Raw genomic sequence first — 16,771 nt, forward strand, 5'->3', positions numbered from 1 at the left:
TGCTGGCCAAGCACACACCACCTCTAGAGGTACTGAGGTCTGAGGCACGTTTATTGAGCACCAGGTGCGGAGGGCAGGCGCCGGCGGCACGGAGCTTCCTGGCTTGCCGCCTGGCAGGCCCATGCCCGCGTGGAGCTCACCAGGGCAGCACCCGGGCACCGTCGGCGGCCTGGGAGAGGTAGAAGGTGGCGGTACCGCTATACTGCGCCTGTGGGAGAGGCAGAGGCCTGAGCTCAACGGGATCCCGGGAACCTGCTCCCCGCCTCGCCCCAGCCCCAGCGTCCACCCACCTGTATGTGCTGCATGGCTTGGGGAGCAGCGGAAGCCTCGAGCAAAGTCACCGTGCAGCCCCCAAAGCCGCCGCCCGTCATGCGGCTGCCATAAACCCCGGGCGCCGCCAGCGCGGCCTGCACCAGCTGGTCCAGCTCCGGGCAGCTCACCTCGTAGTCATCCCTGCAGAGCAGATGCAGGGCGGGCCTGGGACCAGCCCCACGCGGCCCGGGGGACAGCCGGTGCCCGGGGCCCGGGGCCCAGGGCCTCACCTGAGGGAGTGGTGGCTCTCCACCATGAGGCGGCCGAAGGCTCTGTAGTCGCCCCGGCGGAGGGCAGCCGCTGCCTGGGCCGTGCGCCTGATCTCCCCCACGACGTGCCGCGCCCGCCGGAAGCCCTCCTTGCTCACCAGCTCTCTGCCCGCTGGAGAGGAAAGGGGTCAGCAGACCCACCACCCACTGGCGAGGGCCCCTGCGGACGTGGGGGACAGGGCACCATGGCTCCGGGTGGTGGGGGAGCTTCCGGTGGGAGGCCTGGCTCTGGCAAGGCCAGGTAGAACCTTGGGCTGGTCACTGAGCTCCCAGCGCCTCCCCTCAACTTACAGTGGGGCACCCACTTGATTCGGGCGCCCAGGCCCAGGTGGGCTGACACCTGCAGAGCTCCAGCAGGGCGCCTGGCACACATGGGTGCTCAGGTCCAGCAGTTCAAGTCCCAGACCCGGGGCTTCCGAGGTGAGTGGGACGCAGTGCCTCCTGGGGGCCGCGGGAGAGCAGGAGGCACCACAGGGAGCCTCCGAGGGCTGGGGCTCCAGAGGTGGGGATGGGAGAGGCACAGGCAAGGGCACAGGGCACACCAGGACCCAGCAGGCTCCCCCCCACCCCCCCCACCACACACACACACTGAGGGGAGAGGGCCAGCCGCAGCCCCGAGCGCCAGGGCTCCTGCTACCTAAATCGACTACCTTCCTGGCCAAGTGTATCAGAGCCCTAAACACCTCACTCCCTGAGCCTACTCCCAGGACTCTTGCCCTGAGAATGAGAATGCAGAGAGAGACATGGCTGACACGTTCATCACGGTGTGAGGTGGAATTATCATAAAGTGGTTAAAGCCCTGGCTGGTGTGGCTCAGTGAATAGAGCGTCGGCCTGAGGACTGAAGGGTCCCAGGTTCGATTCCAGCCAAGGGCACATGCCGGGTTGCAGGCTCGATCCCCAGTAGGGGGTGTGCAGGAGACAACCAATCAATGATTCTCTCTCATCATTGATGTTTCTATCTACCTCTCCCTCTCCCTTCCTCTCTAAAATCAATAAAAATAGATTTTTTTAAAAAAAGTGATTAAGTAAATTACCATGTACCTGGATGCCAGAATATTAGAAAGCTTTTAAAAAGCCATGTTGATGGGCCTTTCATGGCATAGAATAATGTTACATTTTTTTAAAGGGAGAGAGTGACAATATTTAACTTTGAAAAACGTTCTTCAAAGGGGGGGTTCCATGAGGGAGATAGAGATATGCTCAGAGCTGACGGTGGCGATCTCCGGGTGGTGGCCTTTCCGCTTATTCTTTGTACTTGTCTGCAATCCTCATGTTGGGAACAACGGTACTAAGATTCCCAGCAGCCCTGCTGAGGTGGGGGCCCTAAGTTAATGGTGTTTGGGGAGTGGGGTCCCGGGAATGAGGCCCTCGCAGCCCCGCAGGGGGCCCCGCTATCTCCAGGACGGACGGCACCCGGCCAGCTCTCACCCTCCAGCTCCTCCATCTGCACCTCCCGGAGGCTCTCCTTGCCCAACGCCCGGGCCACCTCTTCGCACTGGCGGCGCCGCAGGGGGTACTCGCTGGAGCCCAGGGAGTGGCGGACGTTGGAGTTGGTGATGAGCACGGCCAGCTTGGGGTCTGACAGGGGCACCAGGCTTGTCTCCAGGGACCTGGGGTGGAGTTGGAGTGGGGAGATGACAAGGCCAAGTGTCTGCCTGCCATGCCCCGCAGCGGACACGCTCTGCCCAGAAGTGGAGGAGACAAGGACGCCCCTAACCTGCAGTCGATGAGCAGCGCATGGCCCTTCTGCGCCAGCAGAGCGATGAGTTGGTCCATAATGCCACAGGGCACCCCTGCGAAGCTGTGTTCGGCCCGCTGACACACCTGGGCCCGGGCGGCTACTGTCCCCGAGTCTGTGGCACAGGGTGAGATGGGGAGGCTGGGGCCCAAGAGGGGGCACCAGGGGCAGGTGGGTTCCCCGCCCCCTCTGGGAGCCTCAGCAAGAGAAGAAGCCGACCACAGGAGACCTCGCTCGGGGGAGGCAGGCTGGGTGGGAGCTGGGCTCTGGAGGTACCTGGGCAGAGCTGCTGCAGGAAGGTGTACGTGGCCACTTCCAGGGCTGCCGAGCTGGACAGCCCACCCCCCAGGGGCACGGAGCTGACCACCACTGCGCTGAAGCCGGGGAGCGGGGCGGCTGCAGGGGAAGCAACGGGTGAGGGTCAGCTGCGCCGCCTGGGAGGACGGGCACAGGGAGGCATGTACTGTGTTTCCGTATGACGTGAGGCAACTGCCTGGTGCCTGCTTCCAGGAATGGGTCTCAATCGTCAAAGGCCACCAACCTGCTGGGCCAAGGGGCCCACGGCCCTCCATCCTACCCTGAGGTTCCTGGGACACAGGCTTCCCAGTTCTCCTGGTTTAGGGCTCCGGAGGCCACAGGTTAGGGTTTGGATCCTGACTCCTCCAATCATGTGATGCGCAGCCCAGGGCAAGGTCTGGACCCTCTCAGGGTGTCCGTTTCTCCATCTGTACAATGGGATGCTCTACCCTGCAAGCCTACCCCACAGTGGACTGGGTGAGCTAACGGGTTTTATGGCCGAGAGGCGGTGCTCTCGGCTCCTGAACTTGACCCAGGCCCGGGTCCCATACCTGGGTAGTGCTGAATCACTCCCTTGACATAGTTGGCCCATCGGGGGGTCCCCGGCTCCAGGGACCGCTGGGCTGTGGGCAAGGGGAACTGCAGCAGCCTGGGCTCGTCAGCGTCCTCAGAGGCGGTGAGGAGGGAGACGAGGCCGTCTGCCCGGGGGCTGCCCACCATCACGGTCACCAGCTCCAGGGCCTGGCAGGAGGGACAAAGGGTATGAGGCAGCTGAGGGAGGGATGAGGCCCCTCTCATACTAAAGTCCCCAGGAATGTGGGACAGACAGGAGCGTGACCTCCAGGCTCAACAGGAAAAGAATGGCAGTGTCTCCCGGAAGAGCCTGAGGGGGCCTGGCCTTGGGGGCTCAGGCCCTGCCCCCTGGATTTGCAGGGGCGGGACCAGGGCAGAGAGCACACCTGGACTCTGCCCTCCACGTGGGCGTCCAGCTGTGGGCACAGGGGAGCGCGAACTCATAAGGAAAACAATCAGGAGCTCCATCCGGTGCCTTCCCATTTGGGGGTAACCTCAGGTGTGCTACAGCCACTCACTTGCCAAGCTGCGGGGTGGGGTGAAGAGAACCCCTGGCTGAGAGCTGGGAGGCCTCCTGAGCCCAGTGGGAGCCCCACCAAGCACCAGCTGTGTGACCTTGAGCAGACCGCTAGCCCTCTCTGGGCCTGGCTCTGGCTCGGTACTAGGAAGTGGACCAGGCGGAGCCTCAGGGCTGGTTCCCGCAGGGTCTGCAGGGCCTCATGGAAGCCAGAGTCTGAAGCATCTCCTTCCACTTGCAACACACACGGGTGGTGGTGGGGGGGAGGGCCACATTTTGAGGTGGCTCCCAGGTTGCTGGTAAGGATCAGCCGTCCACAGAGGGCGAGCTGGAGCGAGGAGGCGTGGGCACACCCCCTCCCAGCTCCTTCCTCTCGGATCGCCCTTCCTCCCTTCCTACGTGAGAAATGTCCCGTCCCAGGGTCCCTCCCACGTGCTCGGCCCCCCAACTCGCCGGAGTTGAAAGTTCGGCGCGGCCCGACCCACAGTTCACGCGGGGACCGGGCGCCTCCCCGCGCCCCTCGGGCCCGCCTTCCCGACGGGGCGGCCGGCGCCCCCGGAGAGGCTCGGGCCCCTCGCAGCCCTCACCATGGGCAGCACCAGGCCCTGGTTGTAGTCCGTGTGCTCCCCGATGAGGTTGACGCGGCCTGGCGCCGACACCGCCAGCTCGGGCTCGGCCCCGAACTCCTCCCGGAAGGCCGCCCGGGCCCGGGCCAGCAGCTCCGCGACCTGCGGTGGCCTCGAGGCAGCCATGGCGCCCGCCCTCCGGCGCCGAGGTGCAGCCCGAGCGGAGCGGGATGCTCGGGGCGGGGCCGCGGCGGGGGGCGTGCATTCCTGCGCCCGCCGCCCCGCCCGGCCGGCCGCCCGCGCCCCTGCCCCCGCCCGGCCGGCCGCCCCCCGCCCCGCCCGCTGCGCCGTCCGGTTCCTCCCGCGGGGGGCGGGGCCCGGACTTGGGGAAGGAGCGCGGGGCGCCCACTCGAGTGGTACCGGGCCGGCTGGGAGGTCTGAGCCGCCCTCCCTGGCTGTGCCCACCCCCACCCCCCCACAGCCAGGGCGACCCCGCTGCCACCCAGCCCGGGGGGGGGGGGGGGGGCGGTCCCAAAGGGGACCTTCCAGGTCCTAACGCCCTGCAGCTGGGAGAGGTCACAGCCCTGGCCACGGGTCTGCAGAGGGGGGCCCGGCCTCAGTGAGGAGCGATAAAGCCAGTTGGGTGGTGAGCAGGCAGCGGCTCTCACAGGCCCCTTCCCGGGTGGACACAGGCACAGCTGCTGGCGGGGAGGGCTGAGCGGGCGGCCGTGGACAGCAGTGGGCCCGCCCCTGCTGGAAGGACCTGCCACCGCTGCCAAGGTAGGCTGGGCTGTGGGCTGGAATCCTGACTGGGCGCCGGGACAGGGGGTGGCGGGGTGAGAGGGTGATAGCTAGGGGTACTGAGTTCTCTTTAGGCAAATGCTCGAAGGTCGACTGTGGTGATGGTTGTAGGTATCTGTAAATACACTAACGCCACGGAATTGTACACTTTAAAAAAAAAAAAAACACACACACGTTTATATTGCTTTCAGAGAGGAAGGGAGAGAGAAACATCAATGATGAGAGAGAATCATTGACCAGCTGCCTCCTGCCTGCTCCCTACTAGGGATCGAGCTCACAACCTGGGCCTGTGCCCTTGACCAGAATCAAACCTGGGACCCTTCAGTCCACAGGCCGGCGCTCTATCCACTGAGCCAAACCGGCTAGGGCAAGGAATTGCACACTTTAAATGGGTGAACTGTATGCTATGTGTAGTAGGTCTAGGGGCAGCGATGAGCGAAGCAACAGCCCCCTTCTGCAGGAATCCTTTACCCATCTCAGCCTTGACGTCCAGCCGTCCTGAGCCCATTCTCTTCCCTTGCTACTGTGTGATCTCAGGCAGATGACTGGGCCTCGGTCTCATCTGTAAAAGGAGGCTAGAGATTCCTCGCTAGCAGATTGTTATAAAAGGAACTAATGAGATCATCTTGATTGAGTGCCCAGCCCGGCACCTAGAGCACTTAGTAAACACGGAATAAGTGTTGGCTATTATTATGTCATCCATTAATGCAACAGACACCAGTAACTCTCCTGCGTGCCACTGGCCAGGCAGATAAAAGCCTTGGGCGCTCACTCTGGCGGGGAGGCAGACACAATCTGGCCACTGAGACCACGGCTGGCACGGAGGAGGAAAGAGCTTTCTGAGTAAGGAGAGGGAGGAGGAATCCTGACTGCTGCGAAGCCCGCACACTTGTTTTTTATTTCCATCGTTTCATTTTGATTGGAAACACGTCCATGTGCCCTCGCTGGTTTTGCTAAGTGGTTAGAGCGTCGGCCAGTGGACTGAAGGGCGGGGCAGGTGCAGGAGGCAACCAATTGATGTGTCTCTCATAGCAATGTTTCTCTCTCTGTGTCTCTCCCCCTCCCTTCCACTCTCTCTAAAAATCACTGGAAATAATATCCTCGGGTGAGGATGAAGAACAAAAGAGAACACGTCCACGCACCTCATCTTCATCCTTTCATTGTGTAGTTGTTCTTGGAGAACCTGGATGGGATCTAAGAGGGTAACGCTTCCATTGGCTCAAGATGGACTCTGAAACATTGATTTTATTTGTGTTTACCCTCGTTTTTGGTTTGGGCTTTTGTTTTGTTTTTAGGTTTTGGGTTTTTTTTTTCCAGGAAGCGGCTCACACCCAGAGACAAGGGAGCTAATGCTCAAAGATCTGGCTCTACTCAGTTGTTGTTTTAAAATGTTTTTATTGATTTCAGAGAGGAAGGGAGAGGGAGAGAGAATCATCAACGATGAGCGAGAATCATTGATCGGTTGCCTCCTGCACGCCCCCAGGTGGGGATCGAGCCTGCAACCCGGGCATGTGCCCTGACTGGGAATCGAACCGTGACCTCCTGGTTCATAGGTCGATGATCAACCACTGAGCCACACTGGCTGGACTACTCAGTTTTTTAATCCCATCTAGCATGTTTCATGAAATTTGTTGAGAAGTCTGCCTTAACCTTTGACCCTCCCTCCCATTTCCTGGCCAGATGTTACAAGATTGGGAGGGGGTGGAACTTTAATGGGAACACTGCACCCCACAGCCTGTCTTCTCACTTGCATCCGCAAGCCAGAGCCAGCTGTCACACAGGACTGAGGCATCCAGATAGAATCCCCAGTAATATCCACCACAGGGCCTTACTTTCCAGTGGTGGCAATACCACCCAGGCCAGTTGGGCCCTGGAACCCTTGGCCGGCCTAGTCACCACGGCACCTTTGCCCAGGCCATGGCGAGACCTGGCCCACCACTGAGGGCCGGTGCTTCAGCGGCGTCTCCTCTCCCAGAGTCTGTGTCTATGTCTGCACCCAATTCTTTTTCCCCAAAAAGATTTTTATTGATTTTGAGAGAGAGAAGAAGGGAGAGGGAGAGAAACATTGATTTGAGAGCAAATCATGCAACAGACATCTTGCGTGCAACTGGCCAGATGGAAGCCTCGGACGCTCATGCTTTGGTTGAGAGGCAGAGACAACCTGGCCACTGAGACCAAGGCTGGCACGGAGGAGGAAAGATGGGCTGCCTCCAGCACACCCCCTACAGGGAATCGAGCCCCAGCCTTTTGGTGCACAGGATGATGCCCAGCCAACCGAGCCACACTGGCCAGGTCTCTGTGCCAGTTCTTAGCCCTCGGGCCCTCCCTACTAGACTTGTTCTTTTTTATGTGATGAAGGTCTGCACGCTCCATGCAGCTCTGGCTTCTCCGTTGTAATCACAGCCTGGTTCACTGATGGGACTTGAGGCAACATCTCACAAGCAAGTCTCTACCCACAAGGTCTCAGAGTGTTTGCCCTCGGAAGATGGCCACCCTCTCACCTGTTCTGGGAGGTTCTTTTTGTAATTGTTCCACAGCATTAGCCTATCTAATGATGTGGGCCTGCTTGGCCTTTCTGTAATAGTAATGATAACAGCCTCTGCGGCGTGGATAATGCTCATCGGACCTTGTGGCAGCCCTGGTATCAGGGCCGGGCTGGTTGTGTACTGATTGGTCAGTGCCCTTGACTTCTGTTGTCAAATATTTTAAAAAGCACCAGAGTTTGCACAGATTATTTCTTTAAATCCTTACAAGCCATTTTAAAGATGCAGGAAAGCAGCACAGCTGTGTGAAGGAACGCATCCAAGTGGGACAGCTGGGCCTTGAACCTGGGCCTGTCTGCCCCTGAGCCCAATCTCAGCTACCCCCGCCTCCCCGGTCCCATGTGAACCTACAGCTCAGCCTCTTAGCGAGGGGCCGGAGCACAGCTGCTCTCCCAGACCACTGGAGCCCCACTTCCTACACGGAAGGGTCCCAACTGGAAAGCCAGGCCGGTGACCAGCGGCGCTTGGGAACTGGCCCGGTTCTTTGCCACGTGTGCCAGGAGCAGATCCAGCCAGCTGGGCTGTGGGGCTGCCAGGACCATTCGGGTTGGTCAGCAAGCATGCGGGGAGCCTCTGCCATGTGTCAGGCCGACTCCAGAGGCAGGCAGGCAAGATTGAGACCTTGCCTTCGGAGCACCGAGCTTCTCACCCTTCCCTGACCTCAGGTGCCCTGCTGAGGGCTCAGCTGCGGCCATGTCTTTATTTGGTGCCCCAACCATGTCCCTGAAGTTCCTGCCCTGGAGGCTGAGGACCACCCTGTCAAAGGCCACGGAGCAAATCCCGACTCAAAAGATGCAGCTGAGAGCTCAGGGCTGCAGCCATCTCTTCCTGCAGCTCTCACGGCACTGCAGCTGGCAGGGGCTGCAGGCGCCCGGCGGTGGGCAGCACGGAGTCTGGCCACAAGCAGGGTGTGGGAAGGGAGCGGCTGTGAGCTGCAGTAGGACTACAGGCTCGTGATGCCTGGGCTTTGGACCCAACCCCATCCTGTCCCCTCTGCTAACGGTCCTGGCTCAGTGCTGGGAGGTGAGGAGCTTATGGGAAAGGTCCTGGGGCCCTGTATGTCCAACAGAGGGGGTGGGGAGGGAGGGGTTGATGGAGCCCAGGCACCCCCTCCATGGGGACCTGTGCAGACCCTCACACAGCCCTCAGGAAAAGCCACCTGCCCCAAGCCTGCCATTCCTCAGCTTTCCCCAACTGGTTTCCTCACGGACACTGGTCAGGCGGCAGCAGCGGCCCCTGGCTGGGGGCAAAGCAAGGGGTGGGGGCCTGGCTATGGGGCTTGAGCTGGTCCTTGTTGGCCTCCCCGGTCTGTTCCTCCCTCTGATGTGTAATGGGGAGACAATGAATCTTCTGTGTAAGGACGGATCTCTGGAAATAAGCTGGGTTTAAGTGCATGCCTGCCTCCATATACTTATTTTTAAAAAATGTTTTTGATTTCTGAGGGAGAGGGAAACATCGATGAAAGCAAATCATTAATCGGCTGCCTCCTGCACGCCCCCTACTGGGGATCAAACCTGCAACCCAGGCATGTGCCCTGACTGGGAATCGAACCTGTGACCCGCACCAGCCGGGCAAGAGGCACTGTTAATATGCAGGTTCAACAAGCATAAATGGGCCCTGTCCTGAGCAAATGGTGACATATATCCCTTTAAGGATAAGGGGTCTGCCTGTCTCATTGCTGAGGCCCTCCCCTCACCAGCGGGTCAGAAGGCAAGGCTTTCAGGACAGTTCGCCAGAGGAAACTTGTGAAAGATTTCAAAGGAAGACCATTAACAAGTCCCAACTTCAAAAACTTTATTTTTGTCTGTTCAAGGGCACAGGATAGCTTCATCAGCTCCAGCTTTTGCTTTTCTCCTTACAGACTGTCCCATCACTATACCCAGGGATAGCCTATGTGGCCAGCTTCCTAGAACCAAAAAGTATTTCTGCTTTCTGGTTAAGGGTGCTCAAAGTATGGAGTGCAAGCGGCACTACTGAAGCAGACTCCAAGCCACCCAGTAAAACCCAGGAACCTCCTGCATCAGGATGCAGACTGGGGGGTGAAGGTTCAACTGTCATCCACTGGGGTTGCCACAGTAACTCAAGCTGACCACCACCCCAGCTGTTTCTACTCGTTTGGACACTGCTCCGCTGCAGCGCACAGCACATACCAGCGTCTAGGGCTTGGACATCTCTGATGCGCCATGTGAGGCATTGGCAGTCCTGGTTGTTCCAGAGCTGGTTACTTAGGAGCCTTTCAGAAAACCAGTTTGCTACAGTGAACACCTTTGACAACACATAAGGCTCATTAACTAAACCCCCAAGCCTATTCTAGCTTCTCTTGACAAGCCGCTTAAATTTGAAAGGAATTCTTACTAAAAATAGCTATTAGGGCATAATGTCTCGCCAACATTGATATGCTATGCTTTATTGCTGGCCTTCATGGTCAAGCAAATCTTTCATACTGAAAAGATGGCTTGGACTAGTAAGCTTTGTACCTCTGGCATTGTTCAAGTTAACTTAGAGATCAGTGAAGTCCAAGAGGTCCATGGAACAGATCCCAAATTTGAGCCCTAGCATTTTAAAGAAATGTACTTCCCTTGGCCTACCTCGCACCTGCAATGCATGTTTTTTTTTAAATTTCTTGACAATATGGAGGGAAGCATTGACACTGTAAATATAGCAACCCTGGCATTTGTAGAGCAGAGGGCCTTCGAGTTATTTTTGTAACTAAAAGGTTCCTCTAAGCAAAATCTAAGTAAGCTAAGCTCAAACTTTAGGATACAAAGAACCTAGATAGTGGATGTTTTTTTGTACATTCAATTTAGGTTTTTGACACTTAGTTGGATAAACAAGTTTATTTGTAAATTTAGTCAACATACATAATTGACCTAAAAACTTCAATAGAAGGATAAATTTTAAAAACCACTTGGAAGACCAGCTCTATAAAGTGATTTCCCCAGGACCATATACCAGATGTAAGCTAACTGGCCGCCATCTTAACTGGCCGAGATTCCACAAGCTGGAGCTAAAGTGCCCCTCCCTCCCCACAGCAAGTTCACGCTAAGGGTTATAATACAAACTCCACAAGGAAAAGAACTCGGGTCTTGTTTCCTCTTGGTAGAGGAAGAACTCAACCTAGTTATGAAACCAACCACAACACAAATAAAAGCTGCACTAACCATGACTAGTCAGAATATTAGTAACAGGTGATGCTGGTGTGATAACTTGTATTGTATTCCAGAGCCCTTATAAATAAAATCCCCCGATAGTGTTTGCATTATCAGCTAGAGGGTTAGTTCACATGTGGTAGAATGAGGACTTATGCAAGGTGTTATTTGCAAAGCATTTTACTACTATGAAAACAAGTGCAGTCTAGTTAGAACACCAACTGGACCCTAAATTACACACACCTTAATGACAAGACTCCCCACATGTGAATGTAAAACATTTAATTTAAAAATGTTGACACTACAATATATAAAATAGCTATTATAAATGCACATAGTGTATTCTATAGCTGCCAGGTTTACTTTTTTTTTTTTTTTTTTTAGGAAACTGTAAGTTATTACACTGTGGTTAAGACTTGTATCTTCACCCTTGAAAAAGCCCACATTCTATCACAGTGATGCATGGTCAGACTTAACAGCCCCAATTGTTAAACACTTGGATCAAGTCATAACCAGTTTTATTGCAAAAGGACCCTGTACACATTTATCAATTCTAGTACCTTAATAACTACCCAACAAGTCATTAACATACAGAAACATGCATCATGAGAAGCAAGAAATATCACCCATCCCTTCTGCATATTAGCAACTTGTCACTCCTGAGCAACAGTGCTCACACCACTGAGGTCTGTGAACAGTCACTTTGCGCATTCATCCTGAGTGAAAGATGGAATGACTTAAGTACAAATGCAACATATTATAAACAATTTCTTACAAAAAAAGTCACAAATTAAACCAAAGTATTTTACAGAATTTACTACAAAACACCGTAAAAACTGCCTTTCCTTAAGCTCTCTCTCCCCGTATCCGGCGAGCCAACTGGATGTCTTTGGGCATGATGGTGACTCTCTTAGCGTGGATGGCACACAGATTAGTATCTTCAAATAACCCCACCAGGTACGCTTCGCTAGCCTCCTGCAGAGGACAAGAGCCACACGATTAGACTCTTCGGGAACACGAAACGAGAAACCAGCCTCAAGCCCCCGCCCCGGCCGCGGCCACGGCCCTCGTCTCACCTGCAGCGCTCCGATGGCTGCACTCTGAAACCTCAGGTCCGTTTTGAAATCCTGGGCGATCTCCCTCACCAACCTCTGGAAAGGCAGCTTCCGGATCAGAAGCTCGGTCGATTTCTGGTAACGACGGATTTCTCGAAGCGCAACGGTCCCGGGCCTGGGCAAGGAGGATGGAAACGGAAACCAGTGAACTGACAGCGCCGGCACCCCACCGGGAACCCTTCCCGCACCGCCAGGCGCCGCGGGGTCATTGTTTTCCCTCTGCCGTGCCTACCTGTAGCGATGGGGCTTCTTCACCCCGCCGGTAGAGGGGGCGCTTTTCCTGGCAGCTTTAGTGGCCAGCTGTTTGCGGGGCGCTTTCCCACCCGTGGATTTGCGAGCAGTCTGCTTGGTTCGGGCCATTTTCTTTCACCTAAAGAAGACATCCCGTGACTCCCGCGCCACGGTGCTCGCCAGGGGGTGGGGGTGAGGGGGGCGGGACAGGCTCTGCGCGGCGCCCCTGCCCTCCCGCCTCTTCGCACCCCTCCTCGCGGCGGCAGATGGCCGAGGCCTCCGCCGCCGCCGCCTCCTCACCCCTAATGACTCAGGCCGCGAGTAGCAGCAGCCTCCCCCGGGAGGGGGAGCGCGGGGAGGAGTCATTTCCCCTCCTCGACGGGCGGAGGCGGCGCTGCCCGGAAGCCGACGCCGAGATCTCTGAACAGCCAGCGTCAGAGACGGGAAGAAACGCGATTCCCGGAACGAAGTCCCGGGGGAAAACCGCTCAACCCCACACCCGACGCCAGCCGCCCGGGCAGCCCGCACTCGGCCCCCAACGGCCGCGACCCGCGGCCCTAACGGCTGCCGCGGCCCCAAGTCCCGGGAAAACCCACGAACACTTACTCGACGCCGAAGTTTTAGGCCGCTTCTTAGTCCGTGACGCCGCTCCTGCTGCCCAAGGGAGAGCCGCAGTCCAGGAGCTAAGTGCACGGACCTCCCCAACGAATAACCAAACCGCTTTGCTCCAAACCCCCCCGATGCTTCCGCTTTTATACCCACGCTTCACGCTGCGTCTCTGCGTCATAGGACCTTCATTTGCATACACCAACGACTTTTTCTATTGGCCGAAGCTTTCGCCGACGCGTTGACATCCCTCGACACAAAGGCCGTGCTAGGGCCCTGTACTCTGATTGGCGGATATCTAGGCCGCTGATTGGCTGTTAAAGTGGCCTAACGATTGGATGAAAGCAAAGAGAAATGGACGAATCATAGTTTAGCACTAAGCGGCTGTTCTCATTGGATGAAATGGAGCTATGTTTGGATCCTTCCCTTGGTTCCAAAGCTCTACAATAGAAAGTCAATGCAAATAAATTGTATTGGTCCCCATCAGGAGAAAGAGTCTGGATGGGCAAAAGCTCAACTTTATTTGCCTCAAGTAATGCCATCAATGCAGGAAGAGGTTACGTTAATACAGTTTTTGTAAATATTTTCCAGTGTAAAATAAAACATCTTCCCTGCGGTTATTTACGTTTCATTAACATCTTGGTGGTTTTGGTTTTTTTGTTCCCAAGTTTATTCAAGAACTCAAACAAAATATTCTAGGTAAATGTTTTAGTTCATTTTAACATTTTGATAGTTAAGTAGTAGTGTAAATAAGAATTAGAATTCAGTAAATCATGTTATATTACCAAGTATTTTATTTATCTTTCATATACATTTTAACCAAAAAGCAGTTCTTTTGTTTGGTAGGGTAGGGAGGGTTAATAGCCACAAAGAAACAAATGTCAATCAGTGGTTTTATGAGTACCACTTGGTATGTTCTTAGGTCTGTCACAAAATGCTTTGTGATTTCAATATGTAACCTCTAAGCGACATAGTTTTGGATTATGTAATTCAACTAAGTGAAGTTACTACATATAGCCAAAATGGGAATAATCCTTTGACAGCATTTGCATGTCTATAAAGAGGGAAGAAAAGACAACTACATTTAATATATGCCTCTGTGTTTAATGGTATATCCTGGAATTACTTCTGAAGAAACATGACAAATGTATAAAAATGTTCATTCCTATCTTTGTGTGGATAAATGTCTTGGATTCAGTACTCCAATGACTCAGATATATAAAATACCGAAGCAGGCTTACAGACCAGCCAAACAAAGCTCAGGAATTGAAAAATAGAGCCGTGGGGCCGAGACCGGTTTGGCTCAGTGGATAGAGCGTCGGCCTGCGGACTGAAGGGTCCCGGGTTCGATTCCGGTCGGGGGCATGTGCCTTGGTTGTGGGCGCGTCCCCAGTGGGGGGTGTGCAGGAGGCGGCTGATCGATGTTTCTCTCTCATCGATGTTTCTGACTCTCTGTCCCTCTCTCTTCCTCTCTGTAAAAAATCAATAAAATATATTTAAAAAAAAAAAAAAAAAAAAGAAAAAAGAAAAATAGAGCCGTGGGTATGATACTCCATAGTCCTTACTCTGGATTCACCGAATGTTTTAAATTATTAAAATCTTTTTATTTTAGCAAAACCAGTTACATATAGATTTCAACTCAGAGAATTATGCTATCTAATAATAGAATAACATGTAAATTACCATCACTCCGCTACGCCCACGATTGGGCGGCGGGAGGCTGGGGGGCGGGACTCGGGGTGGCCTATCCGGCCATTGAGAGGCACGGATCTGCTGCCACTGAGGGGGGGCTACCCTGCTGTTGAGAGGCGCATCCGCAGCCGCTGAGGGGGCCTGCCACGGACACCCAGCTGCGCCTCTCAACGGCAGGGTAGCCAGGTGACCGCGGCAGCCCCCCTCAGCGGCTGCGGATCTGGCCGTTGAGAGGCACAGGGGGCGGGAGTCCCGCCCCCTGCGCCTCTCAACAGCAGGGTAGCCCCCCTCAGCAGCCACGGACCATCAAAAGTGGGGGACGGTCAAGGGCATGTACATTGGTTGCGGGCACATCCCCTGGTGGGGGGTGTGCAGGAGGCAGCTGGTCGATGTCTCTCTCTCATCGATGTTTCTAGCTCTCTATCCCTCTCCCTTCCTCTCTGTGAAAAATCAATAAAATATATATAAAAAAAAAAAAAAAGTGGGGGAGCTGGGTGCCTGTCTGCTCCGGCACCAGGCCTTTCAGAAGCCTCTGCCGAGCCTGGTGCACCAGCGGACAGGCACCCAGCTCCACCTCGAAAAGCGAAAGCGTGTAGGGGACCCTACACGTGCATGATTCAGTCATGCACTGGGCCTCTAGTTACAAATAAATACAAATACCTCAAAAATGTACTGTGACACCAAAAGTCCCCTCTCAGTATCAATGTGAGGGGGGAAATGCACAATTGGAAAAAGTAGCTATGGCAAAAACACCTTCGGCCCACTCTCAGGTACCAAACCCCTCTCATTATTTCAGCCCTTTCCATTGTAATATTCAAAACATGTATTTAACTATCATGTAGTTAAGCTCTTATGTGATAAATTAACTTTAATTTTTGGCTTCTGCTCAGTTTAGGATAGGGGGGAGATTAAGTTTTCTGTTTCATCCATGCTGTGCTGAGGAAAGAGACCAAGAGGCTCTTGTCCTTTCTCAGAACTGGAAGGTGAAGAAACAGGGAATGGGCTCCTTGAAACACCCCTTTGTGTTCCAATGTTGTTGTTGTTTTTAAAACCTTTTAAAAAAACACACATTTTATTGATTTTTTACAGAGAGGAAGGGAGAGGGATAGAGAGTTAGAAACATCGATGAGAGAGAAACATCTATCAGCTGCCTCCTGCACACCCCCCACTGGGGATGTGTCTGAAACCAAGGTACATGCCCTTGATTGGAAACGAAACTGGGACCCTTCAGTCCGCAGGCCATCGCTCTATCCACTGAGCCAAACCGGTTAGGGCATGTGTTTCAATGATTTTATAGGAGACCCAGAACGCTGTCTGTCCCATTACTCCTAGAGGAGAGACAGTAATTTTTTTTTCCAATTTTGCTAATTATTAGAGAGGAACTAAAACTGCTCCAGGAGAAACCAGGAATGGATTTACATTCATCTATTTAAGGACAACTAGTGGAAATAGTTTGCTCCTCTTATTTGGCAGTCATACAAATTAGATTGTCTTTTTCCTAAGTTGGTTCAGGGGAGGAAAAGCTACAAAAAAACCCCACGAAGAACTGCAAGTGTTTATACAATCAAACAATGCAAAATGTTATGTAGGCAACTGTTCTAGTTCCTGTTCTAGCATAGACTTGCTGAGTAACTCTGTGCAAGTTACTTAACCTCTCTGAGTTTTGGGTTCCTGTTTTGTAAATTAAGTAGTTTGGATATCTCCCGATTCCACTACTACACACTTATCCTGAAGCTCCTGATGTACACTTCTTTAAAACCTAGCACTGTGGCCCTAGCTGGTTTGGCTCAGTGGATAGAGCATCGGCCTGTGGACTGAAAGGTCCCGGGTTCTATCCCAGTCAAGGGCACATGCCCGGGTGTGGGCTCGGTCCCCAGTGGTTCGCTCTCATCATTGATGTTTCTGTCTCTCCCTTCCTCTCTGAAATCAATAAAAATATATTAAAAATCTAGCACTATGAACTATATACTTTTAATATTTTTTATTGGTTGATTTTAGGGAGAGAGGAAGGGAGAGAAACATCAATTTGATGTTCCACTTATTTATGCATTAATTGGTTGATTTTTTGTATGTGCCCAACCTTGGCCATCGGGACGGTGCTCTAACCAAGTGAGCTACTCGGCCAGGGTTGAACTACATTTCTTCATTCAAATCACACGGAGTGTTTTGGGGATAACATAGGCCAATTATTGGGATTTAATAATAGGATTAAAGCAATACACTACAACTCTTGTCTTTTCGTAATTTTTCATCTTCCCACGCCCCTAGTGGTTCACCATTTGGCCTATTTCAGAAATACCAGTTTTGCCCTGGCAGGTTAGCGCACTTGGTTAGAGCGTCCTCCCCATATGCAAAGGCTG

General features: G+C 54.0%; 2 protein-coding genes across 2 annotated transcripts; both read right to left on the reverse strand.

The window, feature by feature from the left end:
* Positions 1 to 33: 33 nt before the first annotated feature.
* On the reverse strand, positions 34 to 4,589 carry GALK1 (galactokinase 1). Its single transcript, XM_008155051.3, has 8 exons — positions 4,296 to 4,589; positions 3,170 to 3,359; positions 2,598 to 2,717; positions 2,301 to 2,436; positions 2,012 to 2,193; positions 543 to 693; positions 291 to 453; positions 34 to 208 (listed from the first exon to the last, which is right to left on the reverse strand). The coding sequence occupies exons 1-8, from the start codon at positions 4,458 to 4,460 to the stop codon at positions 137 to 139; spliced, it is 1,179 nt and encodes a 392-aa protein (XP_008153273.1). The 5' UTR covers positions 4,461 to 4,589; the 3' UTR covers positions 34 to 136.
* A 5,851-nt stretch (positions 4,590 to 10,440) lies between these two features.
* Positions 10,441 to 12,850, reverse strand: LOC103298279 (histone H3.3A). The gene is made up of 4 exons (XM_008155050.3): positions 12,720 to 12,850; positions 12,115 to 12,252; positions 11,844 to 11,997; positions 10,441 to 11,742 (listed from the first exon to the last, which is right to left on the reverse strand). The coding sequence occupies exons 2-4, from the start codon at positions 12,240 to 12,242 to the stop codon at positions 11,614 to 11,616; spliced, it is 411 nt and encodes a 136-aa protein (XP_008153272.1). The 5' UTR covers positions 12,243 to 12,252; positions 12,720 to 12,850; the 3' UTR covers positions 10,441 to 11,613.
* Positions 12,851 to 16,771: the final 3,921 nt, after the last annotated feature.

The sequence above is a fragment of the Eptesicus fuscus genome, chromosome 20 (assembly GCF_027574615.1).
Source record: "Eptesicus fuscus isolate TK198812 chromosome 20, DD_ASM_mEF_20220401, whole genome shotgun sequence".
NCBI classification, from domain to species: domain Eukaryota; kingdom Metazoa; phylum Chordata; class Mammalia; order Chiroptera; family Vespertilionidae; genus Eptesicus; species Eptesicus fuscus.

Excerpts from the sequence above, each read along its gene's own strand:
- GALK1 (XM_008155051.3), bottom strand. The coding sequence starts at position 4,460 with ATGGCTGCCTCGAGGCCACCGCAGGTCGCGGAGCTGCTGGCCCGGGCC. Across the intron at positions 2,194-2,300 it reads GCGCTGCTCATCGACTGCAG|GTCCCTGGAGACAAGCCTGG; the intron begins GTTAGGGGCGTC and ends ACTCCACCCCAG. Across the intron at positions 209-290 it reads AAGCCATGCAGCACATACAG|GCGCAGTATAGCGGTACCGC; the intron begins GTGGGTGGACGC and ends CCTCTCCCACAG.
- LOC103298279 (XM_008155050.3), bottom strand. The coding sequence starts at position 12,242 with ATGGCCCGAACCAAGCAGACTGCTCGCAAATCCACGGGTGGGAAAGCG. Across the intron at positions 11,998-12,114 it reads AAGAAGCCCCATCGCTACAG|GCCCGGGACCGTTGCGCTTC; the intron begins GTAGGCACGGCA and ends CTCCTTGCCCAG. Across the intron at positions 11,743-11,843 it reads CAGCCATCGGAGCGCTGCAG|GAGGCTAGCGAAGCGTACCT; the intron begins GTGAGACGAGGG and ends TGTCCTCTGCAG.